Genomic DNA, 27,801 nt, shown 5'->3' on the forward strand with positions numbered 1-27,801 from the left:
AAACTAAGCGTAGAAGATGCTGGTAAATTGACGGTTATTATAAGTGGAGCTCTGGCCACGCAAAATTGGTTGGTGGCCCAGGGTATACTACCAGGCAGTATAATGAAAACGGCATAATTTAAATAGATTTATTAAATAAATGGCTGAGGGAGGATTTGACTTTGACCCCGTTGATGATTACGATTACGATGAAGACGATGACGATGTAGCAGAGACCAATGTAGATGACGACTTTGAAACTCCTGATACACCCGTCACCGACATAGATGCTGTTTTAGATCAAGGAAGAAGCGTGTTCACTAATGTTAGCGTTGATGAGTTTTACGAAACTTATAACATATACAATGAACCAATATCTCCGAGATACGAAAAATTTATTCTCAAAAAAGACGGTTTATTTTACAAATCTGATAAAGGTGATGTTAGGTTAACGGATCAAAGAAACGCCAAAAAATATTTGAATCTGAGGACTATAGAGATAAATGTAAGAAAGATGGGTCTTATAGGTAGAAATTTTATTAGAAAGGAATTAGGCTTTACGCATTACGCACGTAAGTCACTCAGTGACGATCAAAGTCAAAAATTGCAATCGATACAACCCGAGAGTATCCCCATGACAGAACTACCCAGAGCCACCGATGAGATAATCGAGATTATAGACGATTTAGAACAAGACACCGGCGCTCAAACGGAAGGATTAAATTACAGAGAACTCCAGGGATTAGACAAAACTCTTCAGACGTTGAGAGGTAACCTAGAACTTAATTTAGCTCGTCTTACAGAACTAGACCGAGAGATTGCAGACGCGAGACAAGAACTCGACGAATCTCACAGCGAAGAGGGTCGACGAGAGTTAAACGATAAATTGAGCGACTTAGACGCTGAAAGATCCGCCAGATTGGAAGCCTCAAAAGTCAACGAACGAGGGCTCAAAAGTCAGATCGCTAGAATCAAAGAAACGATTAATAAAATATTAGGCGACGACACGACTCTGGCAAAAAAGATTAGAACTCTGTTTAGAGAACAAGGTGTGACCGTAGTGAGTATTTTAGCCGCTTTGAGTTTAGCCATCAGCACGATAGTGAGTAGCATCGTCGCTAGCGTGAGAGGTGCGGGTGCCCCACCCGCACCATCGCCAGCACCTGCACCAACACCAGCACCAAAAGGCGGTATCAAAGAGTGGATTTCAAAACAACTCGCTAATTTTGCATCTGCTCTTCAAAAACTCGGAGTGAGCGCGTTGGGTGCTCTGCCGGGTATCATAGGCAGCGTACTAAGTTGGATATTTAACGTGTTGAGTAAGTCCGTATCGTGGTTGGCCGAACACGTGTGGGCTTTGTTTTTGGGTGTGGGAGCCTTGGTGTTTGCGTACCTGCAAAAACGATGGTAGTTGTAATCAAAGTTTAAACAAAAAATAAGCCTTACCAGCACCTTAAAGCTGGTAAGGCTTATTTTTTTTTGTGTTGTGAGATTAGAGTGTGACTTATTGCGTTGCCTCGTAAGCCAAAATACCCATGCCAACGATAGCTAACATTCCTACCGTCAACGATAATTTTTCGTCTTGGTGAGTTTGTAGTTTCGTGGGTTCTTGAGTTAAAACTGTAGGTGTAGGTGTTGGTGTTGGTGCTGGTGCTGGTGGTTCTATATCGTTCGTCATAGGCTCTGGAGGTGTAGGTGGCGCGACGTCATCGGTGTCATCAAAAGAGTCGTCCGGTTGAGGTTGTGAGTTTAAATCTGGCACCAAACCATTTTCATAATCTGGGTAGCGATTTGAAGATTGTTGTTATAGCCGTCGTGCCTTCCAACCCTCAAGTTCATATCCGATGGAATTAAATACAACCCCGGTTTCACGACAAAATTTAAAGGCGTTCTGGCATACTGCAAAGAGTCTTGAAATTGATCGATACTCGTTTCCATGTCGTCTACTGCATTGATGATATCTTCAACGATGACGTTAAATTGTCTCTGAGCGTCTAATCCAGTGCCCGGTGTTAATATGCTCGTTTTTGTTTGTGCCTGTGCACCTAGTAAAGCGTACACGTAAGATCTGATCGATTCGTTGATCTTTATGATTCCCGCGGGGTTAAACAAACTCGTGTCGGGTATAAAATCTAACCAAGCCTTTTGTACCGATTCATTTTGTTCGATAAAGGCTACGGTGTAATCGCTGTAACGCCCCGAACCCTTGGGTGGATCGTCCAAACCAAACCCCATTTTAGTTCCACCCATCATATTTTTACGATATTGACTATACTCGAGATTAAGGTCGTTGGATCATAATCGTTTCCGGGTACGGGTACGTAAGATGTGTCCCAATAATAAGCTATACCTAAACCGTTAGAGTTTGTGTCTCTCGTCTGTTTAAAAGATTTATTTTGATCGATGCCAAACAACAAAGAGGTATCGGTAAATGCTCTCTGATTATAGTTGTTGTCTAGAGCTTTAAATGCGTCATCTCCCGGTAAAGGAGCGGCAAAGTCGTACAGGATCTTTCTAACCGTAAAATATAAATGAAAGTTAAAGATGGCCCAAACGTAACGGTTGCTCGCGTTTAAAAGATCAAATCCAACACCGCAGCCCGTAGTAGCGCAGTAGATCGCAAAATTTAACTGATTTTGATAAAACGACATGGGGTGTGATTTCCAACGATCTACATCCTCATCCGTTGTGATGCGAGGCAATTTATAGTCCGAGGTTAAGTCGGGGAACAAGGTTAAAAACCCGTTGGTATTATTAACTATAACTTCCAGTTCACTGGGTTTAGTGCTGTTTAAAAACTTTGCTTGACTCATTGTTTTAGTTTTAATATAAAAAGACTTTAAAATAAATGCATTCATTTCACTTGTTTCAAAATGAGCAGACTTTTAAATTAGAAGACGTCGTAGATAATTTAAACGGCCAAAAATCTGTACGCGTAAAAAGGGTGATATTTAACCCCGGATATTTTAATATTTCCAGCGCCACGGAGATTGATTGGTATACGCATATAGATGGGAGACCAGCTGAAAGAGAACCTGTTGTTGGAGTGCATATGTATAGTTTAGACTCCGACGCACTAACAAGAAGAGATAGAGATTTTGTCAAATCGTTGATAGGTGATTTGCCCTACGACTTTTTTTTTAACGATGAAAATACTTTCAATAGAGTTATAAACGATCTTATAGAAGCATATGCAGAAGAGAGACTAGACTCTGCTTTAGAATTACTCAAAGAAGAAGAAAAACAACTTTCTATAAAACAAGCACTTATAGTCGATAAATTGCAAATAAGACCAATTTCAGGCGCACAACGCAATACGCTTAAGTTTTTGGCAAACATCTTATATGACAGATGGGGATACATCAATGAAGGTAGAAGGATAGCGCTAGAATATATCCAAGGTACAATAAGCAAACCTAGAGCGAGAGTAATTAGACAAGCTGGGGTGACAATACGGGGAAGTCTTATCGTGTCGGGTGATGATTTAGATTTTATTTCTCCGAGTCATTTAGCGCCGTTACCAGCCGGAGTCACCGGTTCAGTCACCATACCGCCGGGGTGGTACGACGTCGATTGGTTTGACTTCATTTAAAACTCTATACCCGGGGTAAGTTTTCGAATATTTAGAGAATCTAAAAATGTGACGTTGGTGGTAACCGACGTAAATCTCAAATTGCGCTTGAACAGAGAAGTCTCTCGATTACTCAATTTACCCAAAGGAAGACTGATACCCAAAGTGGTGTATACGGGGTCTTACAACGTTAATCCGTTTAAATTTTTGTTTATTCGCTGCCCGCAATTAAGTACGAGTGAAAACTTTTTTGATGGTCATCCTTCTGACATCTTAAAAATCATACCCGTGGGTACGCGCGAACCCGAGCCTGATAGAGTCGAGGATTTCAAAAAACTTAAAAACGGTATAATCGACAAACTGACATTTTCAATCATAGGTGAAAAAGGACAGATCATCAACAACAAGGGTGTGAGTATAATGATAGAGTTGGAGATCTTTTAATTTTAAAATCTTTTTATATTAAAAACATGAGTGTAGATGGTAAGGTGTTATACCCCGATATTTCTGGAGATGTACTCCGATTAAATAGTAACGAAGAAACAAAAGTGTACAGACTTAAAAAGATTGAAGAGATTCGATCTCTAATCTTGAAAGAGAGAGACCACCGAGAGCGCACTTATAAAACAATTAAGAGAATGATCGACACTATTAATTACGTAGAGCTAGGATTAGAAGGATTGGGGGCTATAGCGGGGGCTGTTGGTATTCCCGCTCTCTTGGGTGTTATATCAACCCCCGTTGGATTGGTGCTAGAAGGAACGTTTATAGGCACTTTTGGTGTAGATATTTTGCTTAGAATCACGTCTAGGCGATTATCCGCCAAGCTAAAAAAGCACGACCAGATTAAAATATTAGCTGACTCCAAACTTAACACGATTGAAGAATACGTGTCTCAAGCCATCAACGACAGAGATATATAGTAGTTCTTACTGATTACGAGAGAGCTCGCAAAATTTAACGAGCTTAAGCAGAAAATTAGAACAAAGACCAGCACAAAGCTTCAAAAGATTAAAAACGATACAGACTTTGAAAAAGAAGTTAAAAAACGGGTAGACGAACGGCTGGCAAAAGAAAAAAAATCTCTTATCGAAAAACTTACAAGTTCAAATTCTCAGTAAATAAACATTATGAAGACGATCCACCGAGTTATACCTTTCCTCTTAGAGTGTCACCCTCAGCCCCACCTTTATTGTAGCGATCATCTGAACGTTTATCACTCAACCTTACAGATACGTTAGGTTAAAACATTAGTTGCTGGTACCTGGCGTTTGCCGCGGGGGATTTTGATCCGGTACCCGACGTCAGATTTTCAAAAAATTTGGATCAGGGGATTTTCTAAAAATTTGGATCGGGGGATTTTCTAAAAATTTGACGCTGGGATTTTCTAAAAATTGGGATCGGGGTATTTTCTAAAAATTTGACGCTGGGGATTTTTAAAAACGAGAGCGACGTGTTCAGGCTTGCCACAGATTTTCCATTTTGATCTGGTACCCCCACTATCCCTACTACTGACACATACTTCCTATGCAGGGATACCTGCTGCAGAGGTTAAATAGGACTAGTTCTTGTCCCTTCTCTGTGGGTAACAAGATAAAAAAGGGACTGGAAACGAGCCCACTTTGTACGAGTTGGTGAGGTCCACCTTCCTGATGAAGTATCAATGATTCCCGATTGTATATGGAAGGACATCAAATGTGAACCAGCGAACTCATCCCCTTCAATCTATTTTATTTTGTAAGCTAAGGTCAACACCCTCTGAACTCATGCATAGAGTCAATCAAGGACAAACTAGATGTATTGAGTATTAACATGAAAAACAAGCTTTTTTAAAATCTTTCTTCTCTGGCTTATTACATTTTAGGCTCCTTACATGCAACCCTCTGGCACAATGTAGGTCTATTAGAAACACCCAAATTCTGTAACAGAGTCAAAGTTGAGAGTATTTTCAATGGACCAAGTCAGCAAACAAAACAAGAAGCCATTTTTAAGATCACTTCCGCATGCATATGCCGCACACGTTCTTTCAAAAGAGCCCAATGTGCATGCATACTACCTGAGTTCAACTCAAGTGAGCCTGGTGCCATTTCAGAAAATGGCTGTCGTCGAATAAGTCTATGGGGCTCTCTCACTAGACATTAAAAACTTCGCAAAGATGCTGAAGCCAGAGATATAGCTGAAATTGGACACGAAGCTAGGCTAGGTTTTGATAATATCTTACGAGAAGAGAGACTCACTTTAATTTTCTGTTTAAACGACATCAGTTCATTCTCCGCATCTCTCAAAGCTATGACAAGATCCTTGCTGTTATTGTCTAAATCAGAGATCAGGTTATTCAGATCTGTCTGTTTACTGCCAATCTCATGGTCAATTTCAATCAATCGTTTGCTTTCCTCTTCCACCTTGATGCAAAAGAGTGATGAAAGAAATTACAATTTGGTGGGGGTAATAAACCAAATTACAATTAGTAGAGAGCCAGTAGAGAGCCAGAAGAGTGGAGTAATGATAAAATGTTCAAAATTTGTGACTGACAGAATCAAACTGGTTAATTGCTAACACAAATTCAACTAAAATAATAACATGCAAGTTTATTGATCAAATTATCATAAAAAAAAAACACAATAAGATAAAGTTCTGTCCAAAAATACCAAAACGTGTGAGGACAAAAGACTGCAATTGAAATGTGTTTGGTAGTGAGGATCATAGCCTCAGATCAAGCTCCGACCTCATTTATTTACATTTTATGATGATATTGGAAGATCTTTAAAATTCCTCCCCCCCCCATCCCACAAGGTGTGGGGCGATTATACTAGCAAGTACTAACCTGTAGAGTATTACTACATGTGCCTTATTCCCTAAAGAGCTCTAGCCATTCACTAAGATTTATAAACCTGCAGTACCTTGCGGCCTGTCCGCCATACTTCCTCTTTTCTCGAGCGTAAGGTGCATAAATGAATGCATATGTGAGAGTGGGGAGGCGGGTGGGTACTCTATGGGATTGTATTAACAAGTGACTATTATAATCAGCCCACACCTTGGTGGGGAGGGGGGGGGGGCTATGCTCTTCTTTAACCCTTAAAGGGACGGACTATTTTGATCATCTCTCAGCCGGGGGGGGGGGGGGATTCTGCCCCCCCCCCCAAGATCTCGGCCATCGAGTGACGAAAAATGTTGAAACTCACATAATACAACTGATCATAAACACACCCAAGAAATTTCATGACTATAGGTTATAGGGTTTTGAAATTATGGCTAATTAATTATTCATATGCATGAATGGTAATTCTGCTTTGTGTACACTACGTATATGGGGAACGCCCCGAAAATTTTTTCGCTGCGTGGCAACCCATTGTCTGATTTTTATGTTTTTGGTATCAAAAGATGTACAAGGCTCCAGGCTAGAAAGTCAGAACAGCTCGGGTCGCGAAATTTTTTCAAGCTACCGCGGAAAAAGTTGAGGGGGGTCCGCCCCCCCCCCTTTAGGGTTAACCCGCAGAGTGTTACTACATATGGAGAGTAGCACCATGTTAGGTAGGTGGGTTCGCGTATGACATGAGAGTGTACGATGTGTAAGGCAGGCTGCAAGGAAGCGTGAGCCCAAAGCCAACAAGATTAAACCCACTAAAGTAAACCAGAGGAATCGACTGTTCCCATAATCGGGTAAGGGTTCTAATCAATAATGACTGTCCGCTGACTCTTTATTAATTATTCTATTTTTATTCTAAGATGGTAATTTTTTTAATTTATTTAATTTTTAATTTAAAGAATTAAAAATGAAATATTTACTCACTTATTTAATTAATCATTTAGGCAAATTTACTTACTTGTCTATTTATTTATTTATCTATTAGGCCGAAAAAATAAAAATATTCGGTCTCTGGTCAGACCAAAGTTTCGGAATTGACGCAAGGACGCGGCTTTTTTATTTATTAAACGACGCTTTTTTTTATTGCTTTTCCGCTTACAAGCGGAAAAGCATTGTTTCTGTTCTAATTTTTTTTTTTTTTTTTGGCTTTTTCGCAATTTTGCGAAAAAGCCTTTGTTTTTGTTCTGGTTATTTTTTTTTTCTTTCTTCTTCTTCATCTTCTTCTTCTTTTTGTTCCACTTCAAATGCCATAGACTTTATGCACGTTTTTTCTGGTCTCCACTTTTGGCATTAAACTTTGTCGTACATTATTCTAAGTTTGCATAAGCATAGTCCCTATAGCAAAGATGTGTCCCAAAGATTGACGTCCTGGTGACGTCATCGACTAATTTTAGGCAAATGACGTCATCAGACCGGAAGTTATAATAACTAGAGCTGTATGTCTGTTTGCAAACAGAACACAGGGCTTTTTCGCATTTTACAAATATTTGTTTCGTTTGTCCTTTTGCAGTCACTTTTCAGAGTGCTTCATGCAGTTAAAGGTTGTTCAAAACGCTTAGAATAATTCCTTAAGTATAATTTTATCAAATGATGTCACTTGCCATGCAATGACATCATCATTAGGCCTAAGACCATTCTCAATGCACATTTTGTCATTGTGATTTTGGTTTGAACCAAGTTTAATGTCAATCCGATGAAAGAAAGTGTGCAATTTGTGGAAGCACAATAAAATGTAAAATATCTAAAAATTATAAAAACCAAACGATGACGTCATCGTGACGTCACTTTAAACTTTGTATACTAGTACCATTATTTACCTACCCATTAAGTTTCATGACAGTCGGACCTTTCCTTATATCTGTTTTGAAAAATCGCATTTTATGACGTCATAATGATGTCAGATATTTTGTTCAAAATGTTGTGCAAATACCTTTTACCTAACAGACCAAATACACAAAGAATTTTGAATTTTGCATGTTACGTTCATGAGATATGGCTAAAAGGTCAAAAACTTCAAATATTCATATAAAATCTCCGGATGACGTCATCGTGGCGTCACCTTATTGGGTTTTTTTTTTACCTATAACACATCCCGGTCTAGCCACATACCAAGTTTCAACCCAATCAGACTTACAGTTCTGTAGATATAGGACAACATAATATGCACGTACATTTTCAAAAATCAATGAAAAAAAATTGGGTGATGACGTCATCATGACGCCATAGTCTTGGCATAATTTTTGTATGAGGGTCTTCCTTGGCTGTAACATTGATGACGATTCCAGATCGCCAAGTTATAGAAATGGTGGCTTGAAAACGTGTACAAAGTTAACGGGCTAAACAAAATCCCACTGCAGAAAAATTGCACCTTTAAATTTGTAATTTGCCTTTGAACTGAAACATTTTTATGAAATATTACTTGATATTCCGACCCTTAGAAATATGTTCAATCGAATGACAGACCGAAAAAAATACGATTTCTCTTTCTTTCTCATAGTAATTCTCGGCTGAAGTTCAGAACTACTCAGTAAGATATCAGTGTTGTATAGGAAAAGACTTGTGGAAAATCCCACTGCAGAAAAACTGCACCTTTAAATACGTAACATAGGGCTTTTCGGCATTATGAATTTTTATTATACGCCCCTGACTACGCGCATGCATGAACATAAAATCTGTCAAAGTTAGCTGAAAATCGGCTAAAACGGTCACTGTGATGTGGACAGGATTTGACCTCGGCAACACGTGCTCTGCAGGCTGACTGACATACGATGTATGTGCGTAACGTACGTGTATGTACATGTACATATAGACGTTCTGTGCATGTTTTAGAGCAGAGGTATTGTCAACCTGAAGTTTTAAGCGTGCGCAGGGCATGTCCAAGTTCGCTTGTTGCCTCGAAGCTTTGATATGTTTTAGACCTACCCTTAAATCGACAATTAAATTAAAAACTAACATAAAAACTGACATGGTTGATTTTTCAGGAATTTTCAAATGAAAAAAGGTCTTTTTATTATAACTTCTGGTCTGATGACGTCATTTGCCTAAAACTTCGCTTACGTCTTAAGTGGGTCGAGGTCATCATATACACCAATATTTAGGCGATTCCGACAAACTTCGCCACAGACATCTATTCAAAATACATTTTTGCAAATTTTCAACCTGTCGCTAGAGGGCGCTCGAAGATTGCATGACGTCATTGGTAGATGATTTGAAGAATACTTTTAGCCAAGAGACTAACACCGTTAAAAGCAAGTTCATATCTATTATCATTTTCAAATAATAAGCCACTTCCGGTTTGGGCCTTTTTCGACCGGAAGCAAGGGTCACGTGATTTCACGCACACTGAAAGAAATAAAGACCTCAACCTACTCTACCACTTGCCGGTAACAGAATGCTGCGGACGCGTACGGTTGATTTCTTATGCATTTTTAAATATTAAAAGTGTCACAATTTAATTGCCTATAGATACACACCGGATGACGTCATCATGACGTCATCATTACACAATGTTGTTTGAATTAGGGTCTTTGCTTGGACAAATATTGGTGCAAATGAATTACTGGCAAAGAGTCAAAAATGCCCTTTGAAAATTGACAATTTTTTCTTAATATCTGTGTACAAAGTCTATGGGAAAAATTAAATATTCAAAAATCTGTAATAAATTAGTCGATGACGTCACCATGACGTCAATCTTCGGGACACATCTTTGCTATAGGGACTATGCTTATGCAAACTTAGAATGATGTATGACAAAGATTAATGCCAAAAGTGGAGGCCAGAAAAAACGTGCACAAAGTCTATGGGGTTTAGGCGACAAAAAGAAGAAAGAAGAAGATGAAAAAAAAACTAGAGATCTATGTCTGTTTGCAACAGAACATAGGGCTTTTCCGCATTATGATTTTTTTTTTATCAATAATACGTCTCTGACTATGCATGAACATAAAGTCTGTCATAGTTAGTCAAAGTTATTCAGGATTTGACCTCAGCAACACGTGCCCTGCAGGCTGACTGACATAAGATGTACCTGTGCGTATGTACAACGTACGTGCATGTACATGTACATTGTGGACATCCTGTGCATGTTTTGTCAAAGTTAGCCGAAAATCGGCTAAAACGGTAACTGTGGTCAGGATTTGACCTCAGCAACACGTGTGCTAGCGCTGCGGGCTGACTGGCATACGATGTATGTGCGTATGTACAACGTACGTGCATGTACATGTACACTGTGGACGTCCTGTGCATGTTTTAAAGCAGAGGTATATTGTCAACTTGAAGTTTTAAGCGTGCGCATGCCATGTTCGAGTTCGCTTATTGCCTCGAAGCTTTGAAATGTTTTAGACCTACCCTTAAATCGACAATAACCGTAATTTTCGGAATATAAGCCGCGGCTTATACGTTGAATTTGCCCATGAAAATGTTTACTGCGGCTTATACACAGGGCGGCTTATACGCTGAGCCTTGAAGAATAAAAATAAGATTCACATGTGTATTTAATTTTTATTCCTCCATGATTTAATGTACTGGTACAAGAAGAGATGTGTTGCTGAAATGAATTATAAATTAAGAAAGTCATTAACAAACCGAAACCATGTCTCACGTAAAGGTACCAAGCGGTAAAAAAAGTACGGTGATGAAAGCTGTCTTCGACACTTGCCACCAGCCGTACATGATACCGGTACAGTGCAGCAGCGATATGCAGGCATGCTTTCCCAACAGCGGACCACACCATTTGTGGTAACAAAGGGGTGTTCTTTCTTGGGAACAATAATTACCAATATTTTCGCTGTTTAAAAAAAAAGAAAAAAGACCACTAACATTTTTATGGCGTTCGAAACATTTTTTTTATTACATAATCAGTTGTTCAACGTCACAATATATTTTGTTTTCTTGAAATGTATTCAAAAAAACGATGTAAAACTCAAAAGAGGGACTAAATCACCCCTACAAAATTAATGGAATCGTCTATTAAAATGTCCGCTTCGTTTTGACTATTTCCGAAGAAAGTTACGATCGAAACTTGAATTTTTCTCGCAACTAATCTCAACAATTTGATAAGTTTTGAGGTAAAAACGGACCTGTTTATTCTTAGGACAAAACAAATCAGCATCTGTTGCCACAAAGCAAGATTTGTAGCGCTCCAGCCAGACAACACACGGTGGGTTTCATACTCTCTTACGTGCTGTGGGAAAATGTTGTCATTCACCGGCGTGCGTGGCGCAGGCTGCCGGGCTATGACGGGGCAGCCGGCAGCAGTTCCCGGTGTTTATTTCTCATCAATTCCCATATTTGTTTGTAAAAGTATCAATTGTAAATGATTTGATATAACTTTTGTGGTCCTTTTAATAGCTTCTGTAGTGTGAATGGAACTGGTTCAGAGCATTGTGACTAGAATTTGGAGGCCTTACAAAATTGAAACCGCAGCGGTCGGTGCGGCTTATACGCCGGTGCGGCTTATACGCCGACTTCAAATCTTAATTTGCAGATTTTTGCGTGCTGCGGCTTATACGCCGCGCGGCTTATATTCCGAAAATTACGGTAAAGTAAAAACAAATATAAAAACTGCCATGGTTGATTTTTCAGGAATTTTCAAAGGAAAAAGGGTCTTTTCATTATAACTTCCGGTCTGATGACGTCATACGCCTAAAACTTCTCACACGTCTTAAGGGGGTCAAGGTCATGCTATACACCAATATTAAGGGGATTCTGACAAACTTCGCCACAGGCATCTATTCAAAACACATTTTTGCAAATTTTCAACCTGTCGCTAGAGGGCGCTCGAAGATTGCATGACGTCATTGGTAGATGATTTGAAGAATACTTTTAGCCAAGAGACTAACACCGTTAAAAGCAAGTTCATATCTATTATCATTTTCAAATAATAAGCCACTTCCGGTTTGGGCCTTTTTCGACCGGAAGCAAGGGTCACGTGATTTCACGCACACTGAAAGAAATAAAGACCTCAACCTACTCTACCACTTGCCGGTAACAGAATGCTGCGGACGCGTACGGTTGATTCTTATGCATTTTTAAATATTAAAAGTGTCACAATTTAATTGCCTATAGATACACACCGGATGACGTCATCATGACGTCATCATTACACAATGTTGTTTGAATTAGGGTCTTTGCTTGGACAAATATTGGTGCAAATGAATTACTGGCAAAGAGTCAAAAATGCCCTTTGAAAATTGACAATTTTTTCTTAATATCTGTGTACAAAGTCTATGGGAAAAATTAAATATTCAAAAATCTGTAATAAATTAGTCGATGACGTCACCATGACGTCAATCTTCGGGACACATCTTTGCTATAGGGACTATGCTTATGCAAACTTAGAATGATGTATGACAAAGATTAATGCCAAAAGTGGAGGCCAGAAAAAACGTGCACAAAGTCTATGGGGTTTAGGCGACAAAAAGAAGAAAGAAGAAGATGAAAAAAAAACTAGAGATCTATGTCTGTTTGCAACAGAACATAGGGCTTTTCCGCATTATGATTTTTTTTTTTATCAATAATACGTCTCTGACTATGCATGAACATAAAGTCTGTCATAGTTAGTCAAAGTTATTCAGGATTTGACCTCAGCAACACGTGCCCTGCAGGCTGACTGACATAAGATGTACATGTGCGTATGTACAACGTACGTGCATGTACATGTACATTGTGGACGTCCTGTGCATGTTTTGTCAAAGTTAGCCGAAAATCGGCTAAAACGGTAACTGTGGTCAGGATTTGACCTCAGCAACTACTCAGTAAGATATATCAGTGTTTTATAGGAAAAGACTTGTGGAGAAAGCTGTGTACAAAGTCTATGAGAAAAATTAATTATTCATGGATCCATAATAAATCACTTGATGATGATGTCATCATGATGTCATAGTCTTGGCATAATTTTTGTATGAGGGTCTTCCTTGGCTGTAACTTTGATGACGATTCCAGATCGCCAAGTTATGAAAATGGTGGCTTGAAAACGTGTACAAAGTCAATAGGTTAAAAATCCCACAGCAGAAAAACTGCACCTTCAAATACGTGATTTTCCTTTAAACTGAAACATTTTTATAAAATATAACTTAATATTCTGACTCTTGGGAATATTTTCAATCAATTGGCAAACGTAAAAAAATACGATTTCTTTTTCCTTCTCATAGTAATTCTCAGCCGAAGTTCAGAACTACTCAGTAAGATATATCAGTGTTGTATAGGGAAAGACTTGTGGAGAAAGCTGTGTACAAAGGCTATGAGAAAAATTAATTATTCATAAAGCCATAATAAATCACTTGATGACGTCACCATGACGTCACTCTTCGGGACACATCTTGGCTATAGGGACTATGCTTATGCCAACTTTCAATGATATCTGACAAAGATTAATGCCAAAAGTGCTATAATACGTCCCTGTCTATGCGCATGCATGAACATAAAATCTGTCAAAGTTAGCCGAAAATCGGCTAAAACGGTCACTGTGGACAGGATTTAACCTCAGCAACACGTGCGCTGCAGGCTGACTGACATACGATGTATGTGCCTATGTACAACGTACGTGCATGTACATGTACATTGTGTTCGTCCTGTCCTGTGCATGTTTTGAAGCAGAGGTATTGTCAACGTGAAGTTTTAAGCGTGCGTAGGGTATGTTCGAGTTCGCTTATCGCCTCGAAACTTTGAAATGTTTTAGACCTACCATTCAATCGACAATTAAAGTAAAAACAAATATAAAACTAGAGATGTGTTTGTGGACAAACACAAGCTGTTTCGGATATTCGAAATACTCTGTGCATGTGATGAACAATCAGTGACGTCACTAAAAATGTCATCTATAACAGCACATTATACGTACATGTCAAGTTATAACCAAATCGAACATAAAGGTCTGTAAATATAGGCCAATGAAGAACAAAATGCCCCTTTAAGGGACGTCACATGACATTTGATGATGACATCACATGAATGTTCATCTATAACCCATCTTGGCATTGGTACGATCACGAATTTCTTCTAGGACCATCTGTGGGTGGTGGTCTAAGTATGTATTAAGTCTGAGGTCGATCGCATTTATGAAGGTGCCAAGGTGGAGTGTTTTAAAACGTGTACAAAGCATATAGGGAAAATGTGCATCTTTAATGTGAGATAGCGTAACAACTGATGACGTCACGATCACAAATTTCTTCTTGGACCATCTGTGGATGGTGGTCTAAGTATGTATTAAGTCTGAGGTCGATCGCATTTATGAAGGTGCCAAGGTGGAGTGTTTTAAAACGTGTACAAAGCATATAGGGAAAATGTGCATCTTTAATGTGAAGTAGCGTGACAACTGATGACGTCAAGATCACGAATTTCTTTAAGGACCATCTGTGGGTGATGGTCTCAGTGTGACCAAGTGTAACGTCGATCGTATTTACGAAAGTGCCGAAATGGAGCGTTTTAATACATGTACAAACCCTATGGGGAAAAATGCATCTTTAATGTGACGTAACCTGACACTTGATGACGTCACAATCACGAATTTCGTCTAGAACCATCTGTGGGTGGTGGTCTCAGTATGAATTAAGTTTAAAGTCGATCGGATTTACGAAGATGCCAAACTGGAGTGTTTTAAAACGTGTACAAAACATATGGAGGAAAATGCATCTTTAATGTGACGTAACCAGACACTTGATGACGTCACGATCACGAATTTCGTCTAGAACCATCTGTGGGTGGTGGTCTAAGTATGAATTAAGTTTAAAGTCGATCAGATTTACATAGATGCCAAACTGGAGTGTTTTAAAACGTGTACAAAACATATGGGGGAAAATGCATCTTTAATGTGACGTAACCAGACACTTGATGACGTCACGATCACGAATTTCGTCTAGAACCATCTGTGGGTGGTGGTTTAAGTATGAATTAAGTTTAAAGTCGATCGGATTTACGAAGATGCCAAACTGGAGTGTTTTAAAACGTGTACAAAACATATGGGGGAAAATGCATCTTTAATGTGACGTAACCAGACACTTGATGACGTCACGATCACGAATTTCGTCTAGAACCATCTGTGGGTGGTGGTCTAAGTATGAATTAAGTTTAAAGTCGATCGGATTTACGAAGATGCCAAACTGGAGCGTTTTAAAACGTGTACAAAACATATGGGGAAAAATGAATCTTTAATTTGATGTAACCTGACACCTGATGACGTCATGATCACAAATTTCTTCTAGGACCATCTCTGGGTGGTGGTCTAAGTAGGTACCAAGTCTGAAATCAATCGGATTTAAAAAAGTGGCAAAGTGGACTGGTAGAAGAAACGTGTGTTAAACCTATGGGGAAAAAGTCTGAAAAAGGAGAAAAAAAAAAAAAAACTAGAAATGTGTTTGTGGACAAACACAAGCTGTTTCGGATATTTGAAATACTTTGAGCACGGGATGAACAATCAGTGACGTCACTATAAATGTCATCTATAACAGCACATAATAATATGTACATGTCAAGTTACAACCAAATCGAACATTTTAGTTCTGTAGATATAGACCTATAAAAGAATAAAATGCCCCTTTAAGGGACTTCACATGACATTTGATGAGGATGCCACTTCAATTTCCATCTATAACACATCCATGTGAATATGCATACCAAGTTTTAACCCAATCAGACTTGTACTTCCGAAGTTCAGTTTGAAGAAAAACGTGTACAAAACCAATATGGAAACAATACATCTTTAATGTGATGTAACCTGACACCTCATGATGCCACGATGACGAATTTCTTCTAGGACCATCTATGGGTAGTGGTCTAAGTGTGTATCAAGTATAAAGTCGATCAAGTTTACGAAAGTGCCAAAGTGTATGGTTTGAAGAAAAACGTGTACAAAACCTATGGGGAAAATGTGCATCTTTAATGTGAAGTAACGTGACACCTGATGACGTCACGATCACGAATTTCTTCAAGGACCATCTGTGGGTGATGGTCTAAGTGTGTACCAAGTGTAACGTCGATCGGATTTACGAAAATGCCAAACTGGAGTGTTTTAAAACGTGTACAAAACATATGGGCAAAAATGCATCTTTAATGTGACGTAACCTGACACCTGATGACGTCACGATCACAAATTTCTTCTAGGACCATCTGTGGGTGGTGGTCTAAGTATGTACCAAGTCTGAAATCAATCGGATTTAAAAAAGTGGCAAAGTGGATTGGTAGAAGAAACGTGTGTTAAACCTATGGAGAAAAAGTCTGAAAAAGGAGAAAAAAAAAAAAGAAAAAAAAAGAAAAAAAAAAATCTTAACGAAAACAAGAGCTGTTTCGGTGTGTCACCGAAACAGCTAACTAGAGCTGTATGTCTGTTTGCAACAGAACACAGGGCTTTTCCGCATTATGATTTTTTTATCAATAATACATCCCTAACTATGCGCATGAATGAACATTTAATCCGTCGAAGTTAGCCGAAAATCGACTAAAATGGTCACTGTGGACAGGATTTGACCTCAGCCACACGTGCGCTGCAGGCTGACTGACATACGATGTATGTGCGTATGTACAACGTACGTGCATGTACATGTACATTGTGGACGTCCTGTCCTGTGCATGTCTTGAAGCAGGGGTATTTATACGTCAACGTGAAGTTTTAAGCGTGCGCAGGGTATGTTCGAGTTCGCTTGTCGCCTTGAAACTTTGAAATGTTTTAGACCTACCCTTCAATCGACAATTAAAGTAAAAACAAATATAAAAACTGCCATGGTTGATTTTTCAGGAATTTTCAAAGGAAAAAGGGTCTTTTTATTATAACTTCCGGTCTGATGACGTCATACGCCTAAAACTTCGTAAAAGTCTTAAGTGGGTCAAGGTCATCATATACACCAATATTTAGGCGATTCCGACAAACTTCGCTACGGACACCTATTCAAAATACATTTTTGAAAATGTTCAACCTGTCGCTAGAGGACGCTCAAAGATTGCATGACGTCATCGGTAGATGATTTGAAGAATACTATTGGCCAAGACACTAACACCGTTGAAAGCAAGTTCATATCTATTACCACTTTTAAATAATAAGCCACTTCCGGTTTTGGCCTTTTTCGACCGGAAACAAGGGTCACGTGATTTCACGCACACTGAATGAAAGACCTCAACCTTTTCTACCACTTGCCAGCAAAAGAATGCTGCGGACGCCTATTGTTGATTTCTTATGCATTTTTAAATATTAAAAGTGTCACAATTTAATTGCCCATAAATAAACACCAGATGATGTCATCATGACGTCATCATTACACAATGTTGTTTGAATTAGGGTCTTTGCTTGGACAAAGATTGGTGTAAATGAATTACTGGCAAAGAGTCAAAAATGCCCTTTGAAAATCGACAATTTTTTTATTTCCGTGTACAAAGTCTATGGGAAAAATTAAATATTTAAAAATCTATAATAAATTATTCGATGACGTCACCATGACGTCAATCTTCGGGGCACATCTTTGGTATAGGGACTATGCTTATGCTAACTTTGAATGATGTCCGACAAAGATTAATGCCAAAAGTGGCGTGTAGAAAAAACATGTACAAAGTCTATGGGATTTTGGCGACAAAAAGAAATAAAACTAGAGCTGTATGTCTGTTTGCAAACAGAACACAGGGCTTTTTCGCATTTTACAAATATTTGTTTCGTTTGTCCTTTTGCAGTCACTTTTCAGAGTACTTCATGCAGTGAAAGGTTGTTCAAAACGCTTAGAATAATTCCTAAAGTATAATTTTATCAAATGATGTCACTTGCCCTGCAATGACGTCATCCTTAAGACCCTTCTCAATGCACATTTTGTCATTGTGATTTTGGTTTGAACCAAGTTTAATGTCAATCCGATGAAAGAAAGTGCAATTTGTGGAAGTAGAATAAAATTATAAATATCTAAAAATTATAAAAACCAAACGATGACGTCATCGTGACGTCACTTTAAACTTTGCATACTAGTACCATTATTTACCTACCCACTAAGTTTCATGACAGCCAGACCTTTCCTTATATGTATTTTGAAAAATCGCATTTTTATGACGTCATAATGATGTCAGATATTGTTTTCAAAATTTTGTGCAAATACCTTTTACCAAATACTTTTTTTTTTACCTATAACACATCCCGGTCTAGCCACATACCAAGTTTCAACCCAATCAGACTTACAGTTCTGTAGATATAGGACTTCATAATATGCACGTAAATTTTCAAAAATCAATAAAAAAAATAAGGTGATGACGTCATCATGACGTCATAGTCTAGGCATAATTTTTGTATGAGGGTCTTCCTTGGCTGTAACATTGATGACGATTCCAGAAGCAAGTTAAAGAAATGGTGGCTTGAAAACGTGTACAAAGTCAATGGGCTAACACGTGTACAACGTTAACGGGCTAAAAAAAATCCCATGCAGAGAAATTGCACCTTTAAATTTGTAATTTGCCTTTGAACTGAAACATTTTTATGAAATATTACTTGATATTCTGACCCTTAGGAATATGTTCAATTGAATGACAGCCCGAAAAAAAAACACGATTTCTCTTTCCTTCTCATAGTAATTCTCGGCTGAAGTTCAGAACTACTCAGTAAGATATCAGTGTTGTATAGGAAAAGACTTGTGGAAAATCCCACTGCAGAAAAACTGCACCTTTAAATACGTAACGTAGGGCTTTTCGGCATGATGATTTTTTATTATACGTCCCTGACTATGCGCATGCATGAACATAAAATCTGTCAAAGTTAGCTGAAAATCGGCTAAAACGGTCACTGTGATGTGGACAGGATTTGACCTCGGCAACACGTGCTCTGCAGGCTGACTGACATACGATGTACATGTATGTGCGTAACGTACGTGTATGTACATATAGGCGTTCTGTGCATGTTTTAGAGCAGAGGTATTGTCAACCTGATCAAAGTTTTAAGCGTGCGCAGGGCATGTTCGAGTTCGCTTATTGCCTCGAAGCCTTGAAATGTTTTAGACCTACCCTTAAATCGACAATTAAAGTAAAAACTAACATAAAAACTGCCATGGTTGATTTTTCAGGAATTTTCAAGTGAAAAAGGGTCTTTTTATTATAACTTCCGGTCTGATGACGTCATTCGCCTAAAACTTCGCACACACCTTTAGTGGGTCAAGGTCATCATATACACTAATATTTAGGCGATTCCAACAAACTTCGCCACAGACATCTATTCAAAATACATTTTTGCTAATTTTCAACCTGTCGCTAGAGGGCACTCGAAGATTGCATGACGTCATTGGTAGATGATTTGAAGAAAACTTTTAGCCAAGAGACTCACACCGTTAAAAGCAAGTTCATATCTATTACCATTTTTAAATAAAAGGCCACTTCCGGTTTTGGCCTTTTTCGACCGGAAGCAAGGGTCACGTGATTTCACGCACACTGAATGAAATAAAGACCTTAACCTACTCTAACACTTGCCGGTAACAGAATGCTGCGGACGCGTACGGTTGATTTCTTATGCATTTTTAAATATTAAAAGTGTCACAATTTAATTGCCTATAAATAGACACCGGATGACGTAATCATGACGTCATCATTACACAATATTGTTTGAATTAGGGTCTTTGCTTGGACAAAGATTGGTGCAAATGAATTACTGGCAAAGAGTCAAAAATGCCCTTTGAAAATCGACAATTTTTTCTAAATTTCTGTGTACAAAGTCTATGGGAGAAATTAAATATTCAAAAATCTATAATAAATTAGTCGATGACGTCACCATGACGTCAATCTTCGGGACACATCTTTGCTATTGTGACTATGCTTATGCAAACTTAGAATGATGTATGACAAAGATTAATGCCAAAAGTGGAGGCCAGAAAAAACGTACACAAAGTCTATGGGGTTTAGGCGACAAAAAGAAGAAAGAAGATGATGAAAAAAAAAAAAAAAAAAAATGAGAACAAAAAGAAAGGCTTTTTCGCAAATTTTGCGAAAAAGCCAAAAAAAAAAAAAAAAATCAGAACAAAAAGAAAGGCTTTTTCGCAAAATTGCGAAAAAGCCAAAAAAAAAAAAAAAGAAAAAGAAAAAAAAAAATCTTAACGAAAACAAGAGCTGTTTCGGTGTGTTACCGAAACAGCTAAATATCATATACACCAATATTTAGGCGATTCCGACAAACTTCGCCACAGACATCTATTCAAAATACATTTTTGTTAATTTTCAACCTGTCGCTAGAGGGCGCTCGAAGATTGCATGACGTCATCGGTAGATGATTTGAAGAATACTATCGGCAAAGAGACTAACACCGTTAAAAGCAAGTTCATTTCTATTACCACTTTCAAATAATAAGCCACTTCCGGTTTGGGCCCTTTTCGACCGGAAGCAAGGGTCACGTGATTGCACGCACACTAAATGAAATGAAGACCTCAACCTACTCTACCACTTGCCGGCAACAGAGTGCTGCGGACGCGTACGGTTGATTTCTTATGCATTTTTAAATATTAAAAGTGTCACAATTTATTTGCCTATAAATAAACACAGGATGACGTCATCATGACGTCATCATTCCACAATGTTGTTTGAATTAGGGTCTTTGCTTGGACAAAGAGTGGTGTAAATGAATAACTGGCAAAGAGTCGAAAATGGCCTTTGAAAAGCGACAATTTTTTTTAAATTTCTGTGTACAAAGTCTATGGGAAAAATTAAATATTCAAAAATCCGTAATAAATTAGTCGATGACGTCACCATGACGTCACTCTTCGGGGCACATCTCTGCTATAGGGACTATGCTTATGCAAACTTTGAATGATGTCTGACAAAGATTAATGCCAAAAGTGGAGGCCAGAAAAAATGTGCACAAAGTCTATGGGGTTTTGGCGACAAAAAGAAGAAGAAAAAAAAAAACTAGAGGTTTATGTCTGTTCAATCAACAGAACATAGGGCTTTTTCGCATTGTTGATTGTTGTTGTTGATTGTTGATGTTGATTGTTGATTGTTGATGTTGATTGTTGATGTTGATTGTTGATTGTTGATGTTGATTGTTGACGTTGATTGTTGATGTTGATTATTGATGTCGATTGTTGGTGATGTTTCTGATGATGATTGTTTATGTTGGTTATTGATGTTGATTGTTGATGATTGTTGATGTTAATTGTAAATTGTTGATTTTGATTGTTGATTGTTAATGTTGATGTTGATTGATGATTAGTTGATGCTGATTGTTGATGTTGATGTTAATTGTTGATGTTGATGATGTTGTTGTTGAATGCTGATGTTAATTTTTGATATTGATCTTTGATGTTGATGTTGTTGATGATTGTTGACGTTGATTGTTGATGTTGATTATTTATGTCGATTGTTGATGATGTTTCTTATGTTGATTTTTGATGTTGGTTATTGATGTTGATTGTTGATGATTGTTGATGTTAATTATTAATTGTTGATTTTGATTGTTGATTGTTGATTGTTGATGTTGATGTCGGTTGATGATTATTGATAGTTGATTGTTGATAGCCGATGATTTTGGTGTTGATTGTTGATTTTGATTTTTGATTTGTTATTGTTGATTAGTTGATGGTGATTGTTCAATGATGTTTATATGTGTTTTCAACTATCGCATTTTTGATGACGTCATGATGACGTCACATTCTTTTCAAAATTTTGTGTATATACTTATTCCCTGTCAAACCAAATACAAAAAGAATTTTGAATTTTGCATGTTGCGTTCGTGTGATATGGCTTAAAGGGTCCAACAACTCATAAAATCATATAAAATCGTATGATGACGTCATTATGACGTCATTTCAATTTGTACCTATAACACATCCTGGTCTACCTACATACCGAGTTTCAATACAATCAGACTTTCCGTGCTGTAGATATTGGGCTTTGAATTATGAACTTTTAAGATGACGTCACGTGACCCATGATGACGTCATTATAACAATACTTGGCGGTGCTCATTATTCTTTTGTGGACTTAGCCTGTACCAAGTTTGAAGCGACTTGGATGAATATAAGTGTTAAATTTCGTAATCAGAATAAAATTGTAAATATTTAAAAAATCGTTAAAAATCTGTCGATGACGTCATCGTGATGTCATTTCATATTTTGTGCACTGGTACAATTATCTACCCACCCACCAAGTTTCAGTACGATCGGACATTCCCTTATATGTGTTTTACAAAATCGCATTTTTGATGACGTCATCATGACGTCACACATTTTTCAAAATTTTGTGCATATACCTATTGCTTAACAAACCTAATACAAAAAGAATTTTGAATTTAGCATATTGCATTCGTGAGATATGGCTTCAAGGTCCAAAACGTCAAAAATCGATATAAAATCACACGATGACGTCATGATGACGTCACCTCAATTTTTATCTATAACACATCCCGGTCTACCAATATACCGAGTTTCAACCCAATCCGACTTATAGTTCTTTAGATATAGGGTCCTAAAGTTTACACATTTCAGATGACGTCACGTGGCCCATGATGACGTCATGATGACGTCACTTCTCCATGCACGAGTTCACTTTGGGTCTTGACTCTGTGCCAAGTTTCATTAAGATTGAAGTATGTTCAGGGTCAAAAGTGGGGTCCAGAATGAAACATGTGCAAAGTCAATGGGATTTGGGATAGAAGAACAAGAAGAAGAAGTAAGAGAAAAAAAAATCAGAACAGAAACAAAGGCTTTTTCGCTGATGGCGAAAAAGCCAAAAAAAAAAAAATGAGAACAAAAACAAAGGCTTTTCCGCACTATGCGGAAAAGCCAAAAAAATGAGAACAGAAAGAAAGGCTTTTTCGCAAAATTGCGAAAAAGCCAAAAAGACCTTTTTTCATTTGAAAATTCCTGAAAAATAAACCATGGCAGTTTTTATGTTAGTTTTTACTTTAATTGTTGATTTCAAAGCTTCGAGGCAATAAGCGAACTCGGACATGCCCTGCGCACGCTTAAAACTTCAGGTTGACAATACCTCTGCTCTAAAACATGCACAGAACGTCTATATGTACATACACGTACGTTACGCACATACATCGTATGTCAGTCAGTCTGCAGAGCACGTGTTGCCGAGGTCAAATCCTGTCCACATCACAGTGACCGTTTTAGCCGATTTTCGGCTAACTTTGACAGATTTTATGTTCATGCATGCGCATAGTCAGGGACGTATAGTAAAAAATCATAATGCCGAAAAGCCCTATGTTTCGTATTTAAAGGTGCAGTTTTTCTGCAGTGGGATTTTCCACAAGTCTTTTCCTATACAACACTGATACACTGAGTAGTTCTGAACGTCAGCCGAGAATTACTATCAGAAGAAAAGAGAAATCGTATTTTTTTCGCGCTGTCATTCGATTGAACATATTCCTAAGGGTCAGAATATCAAGTAATATTTCATAAAAATGTTTCAGTTCAAAGGCAAATTACAAATTTAAAGGTGCAATTTTTCTGCAGTGGGATTTTCTTTAGCCTGTAACTTTGTACACGTGTTAGCCCATTGACTTTGTACACGTTTTTAAGCCACCATTTCTATAACTTGGCGATCTGGAATCGTCATCAATGTTACAGCCAAGGAAGACCCTCATACAAAAATTATGCCAAGACTATGACGTCATGATGACGTCATCACCTAATTTTTTTTATTGATTTTTGAAAATGTACGTGCATATTATGAAGTCCTATATCTACAGAACTGTAAGTCTGATTGGGTTGAAACTTGGTATTTGGCTAGACCAGGATGTGTTATAGGTAAAACAAAATTAGGTGACGCCATGATGACGTCATCCGGAGATTTTATATGAATATTTGAAGTTTTTGACCTTTTAGCCATATCTCATGAACGTAACATGCAAAATTCAAAATTCTTTGTGTATTTGGTCTGTTAGGTAAAAGGTATTTGCATAAAATTTTGAACAAAATATCTGACATCATTATGACGTCATAAAAATGCGATTTTTCAAAATACATATCAGGAAAGGCCTGACTGTCATGAAACTTAGTGGGTAGGTAAATAATGGTACTAGTATACAAAGTTTAAAGTGACGTCACGATGACGTCATCGTTTGGTTTTTATAATTTTTCGATATTTATAATTCTATTCTGCTTCCACAAATTGCACACTTTCTTTCATCGGATTGACATTAAACTTGGTTCAAACCAAAATCACAATGACAAAATGTCCATTGAGAAGGGTCTTAAAAATGACGTCATTGCAGGGCAAGTGACATCATTTGATAAAATTATACTTTAGGAATTATTCTAAGCGTTTTGAAGAACCTTTAACTGCATGAAGCACTCTGAAAAGTGACTGCAAAACGACAAAAGAAACAAATATTTGTAAAATGCGAAAAAGCCCTGTGTTCTGTTTGCAAACAGACATACAGCTCTAGTTTCCTCTTGTTCCTACCCCAAATCCCATAGACTTTGTACACGTTTATTCACCTCGGCACTTTGGGCCTAAAACAAACTCGTATTCTAATGAAACTTGTCCCATGTAAAGACCCCATAGTGACATTGTGTCTCGAAGAATGACGTCATGGTGACGTCATCGACTAATTTATTATAGATTTTTGAATATTTAATTTTTCCCATAGACTTTGTACACAGAAATTTTAAAAAAATTGTCGATTTTCAAAGGGCATTTTCGACTCTTTGCCAGTAATTCATTTACACCAGTCTTTGTCCAAGCAGGGACCCTAATTCAAACAACATTGTGTAATGATGACGTCATGATGACGTCATCCGGTGGTTATTTATGGGCAATTAAATTGTGACACTTTTAATATTTAAAAATGCATAAGAAATCAACCGTACGCGTCCGCAGCATTCTGTTACCGGCAAGTGGTAGAATAGGTTAAGGTCTTTATTTCATTCAGTGTGCGTGCAATCACGTGACCCTTGCTTCCGGTCGAAAAAGGCCAAAATCGGAAGTGGCTTATTATTTGAAAATGATAATAGATATGAACTTTCTTTTAACGGTGTTAGTCTCTTGGCTGATAGTATTCTTTAAATCATCTACCAATGACGTCATGCAATCTTCGAGCGCCCTCTAGCGACAGGTTGAAAATTTTCAAAAATGTATTTTGAATAGATGTCTGTGGCGAAGTTTGTCGGAATCACCTAAATATTAGTGTATATGATGACCTTGACCCACTTAAGACGTGTGCGAAGTTTTAGGCGTATGACGTCATCAGACCGGAAGTTATAATAAAAAGACTCTTTTTCATTTGAAAATTCCAGAAAAATCAACCATGGCAGTTTTTATATTAGTTTTTACTTTAATTGTTGATTTAAGGGTAGGTCTAAAATATTTCAAAGCTTCGAGGCAATAAACAAACTCAGACATGCCCTGCGCACGCTTAAAACTTCAGGTTGACAATATCTCTGCTTTAAAACATGCACAAGACGTCCACAATGTATATGTTCATGCGCACATACTGTACATCGTATGTCAGTCAGCCCGCAGAACACGTGTTGCCGAGGTCAAATCCTGTCCACAGTGACCGTTTTAGCCGATTTTCGGCTAACTTTGACAGATTTTATATTCATGCATGCGCATAGTCAGGGACGTATAACTGATAAAAAAAAATCATAATGCAGAAAAGCCCTATGTTACGTATTTAAAGGTGCAGTTTTTCTGCAGTGGGATTTTCCACAAGTCTTCTCCTATACAACACTGATATCTTACTGAGTAGTTCTGAACTTCGGCCAAGAATTACTATGAGAAGGACAGAGAAATCGTATTTTTTTTTTCGCGCTGTTATTGATTCAAAATATTCCCAAGAGTAAAAATATCAAGTAATATTTTATAAAAATGCTTCTGTTTAAAGGCAAATCACTTATTTAAAGGTGCAGTTTTTCTGCAGTGGGATTTTTTAGCCCATTGACTTTGTAGACGTTTTCAAGCCACCATTTTTATAACTTGGCGATCTGGAATCATCATCAAAGTTACAGCCAAGGAAGACCCTCATACGAAAATTATGCCAATAGTATGACGTCATGATGACGTCATCACCTAATTTTTTATTGATTCTTGAAAATTTAATTTGTTCCCATAGGTTTTGTACACGTTTTTCTATACTGTTATTGATCTTGCTGAGAGGTTCCTTAACTTCAGCCAGAAATTAGAGTGTGAAGGAAAGAGAAATCAGACTAAATTTGTCTTTTTGTTCGATTACAAATATACCCAAGAGTCAAAATATCAAGTAATATTTCATTTTTCAGGTTACACGCATATCACGGGACTTGAATTTAAAGGTGCAGTTTTTCTGCATGGGATTTTTTTTTACTTTGAACACGTAGGCCTACATGTTTTCAAGGCACCATTTCCTAACTTAGCAATCTTGAATCGTCATCAATGTTACAGACAACAAAGACCGGGATAGAAAATTGATGCCAAATTTATGACGTTATTATGACGTCACCCTGTTATTTCTTATTAATTTTTTCCTTTACAACACTGATATATATATAGTTCTGCACTTCGGCCGAGAATTACTATGAAAAGGAAAGAGAAATCGTATTTTTTACGCTCTGTCATTTGATCGAAAAAATTCCCAAGAGTCAGAATATCAAGTGATATTTTATAAAAATGTTTCAGTTTAAAGGCAAATCACGTATTTAAAGGCGCAGTTTTTCTGCAGTGGGATTTTTAGCCCATTGACTTTGTACACGTTTTCAAGCCACCATTTTTATAACTTGGTGACCAGGAATCGTCATCAAAGTTTCATCAAAGTTACAGCACAGGAAGACCCTCATAAAAAAACTATGCCAAGACTATGACGTCATTATGACGTCATTACCTAATTTTTTATTGATTCTTTAAAATTTAAGTTTTTCCCATAGGTTTTGTACACGTTTTTCTATACAACACTGTTATCGATCTTGCTGAGAGATTCTCAACTTCAGCCGGGAATTAGTGTGTGCAGGAAAGAGAAATCAGACTAAATTTTTCCTTTTGTTTGATTACAAATATACCCAAGAGTCAAAATATCAAGTATTATATAACCGACATACGGATCCTTGTCAATTGAATGGTGGAACTCACATCACGTGGCATTCTTTATATTCTGCTTACAAAATTTAACACTTTTATTAATTCTGATTGTTTAACAAACTTGGTACAGACTAAAACCACAATAAAATAATGAGCACTGCCAAGTATTGTTACGATGACGTCATCATTAGACATGTGACGTCATCGTTAACTAGTATATTTTAAGCCCCTTTATCTCATGAACAGTAAATTAGATTGGGTTGAAACTTGGTATGGGGGAAGGTCGGGATGTGTTACAAATAATATTGAGGTGCCGTCATCATGACGTCATCGTGTGATTTTATATAGATTTTTGAAGTTTCGGAACTTTAAGCCACATCTCACGAACCCAATATGTTAAATTCAAAAATCTTTTTGTATTAAGTTTGTTAGGCAATAGGTATATGTA

The 27,801-nt window shown here is 37.6% G+C and overlaps 1 protein-coding gene across 1 annotated transcript in view; it reads right to left on the reverse strand.

Moving 5' to 3' along the window:
- Positions 1-5,178: 5,178 nt before the first annotated feature.
- The window catches only part of LOC119739374 (centriolin-like), a 306,576-nt gene continuing 283,953 nt past the window's right edge, over positions 5,179-27,801 (reverse strand). The window contains exon 29 of the mRNA XM_038214300.1: positions 5,179-5,952. Coding sequence (XP_038070228.1) covers positions 5,689-5,952 — 264 coding nt within the window. The 3' untranslated portion in view covers positions 5,179-5,688. The remainder of the gene's footprint in view (positions 5,953-27,801) is intronic.

The sequence above is a fragment of the Patiria miniata genome, unplaced genomic scaffold (assembly GCF_015706575.1).
Source record: "Patiria miniata isolate m_02_andy unplaced genomic scaffold, ASM1570657v1 HiC_scaffold_30, whole genome shotgun sequence".
Classification (NCBI taxonomy): domain Eukaryota; kingdom Metazoa; phylum Echinodermata; class Asteroidea; order Valvatida; family Asterinidae; genus Patiria; species Patiria miniata.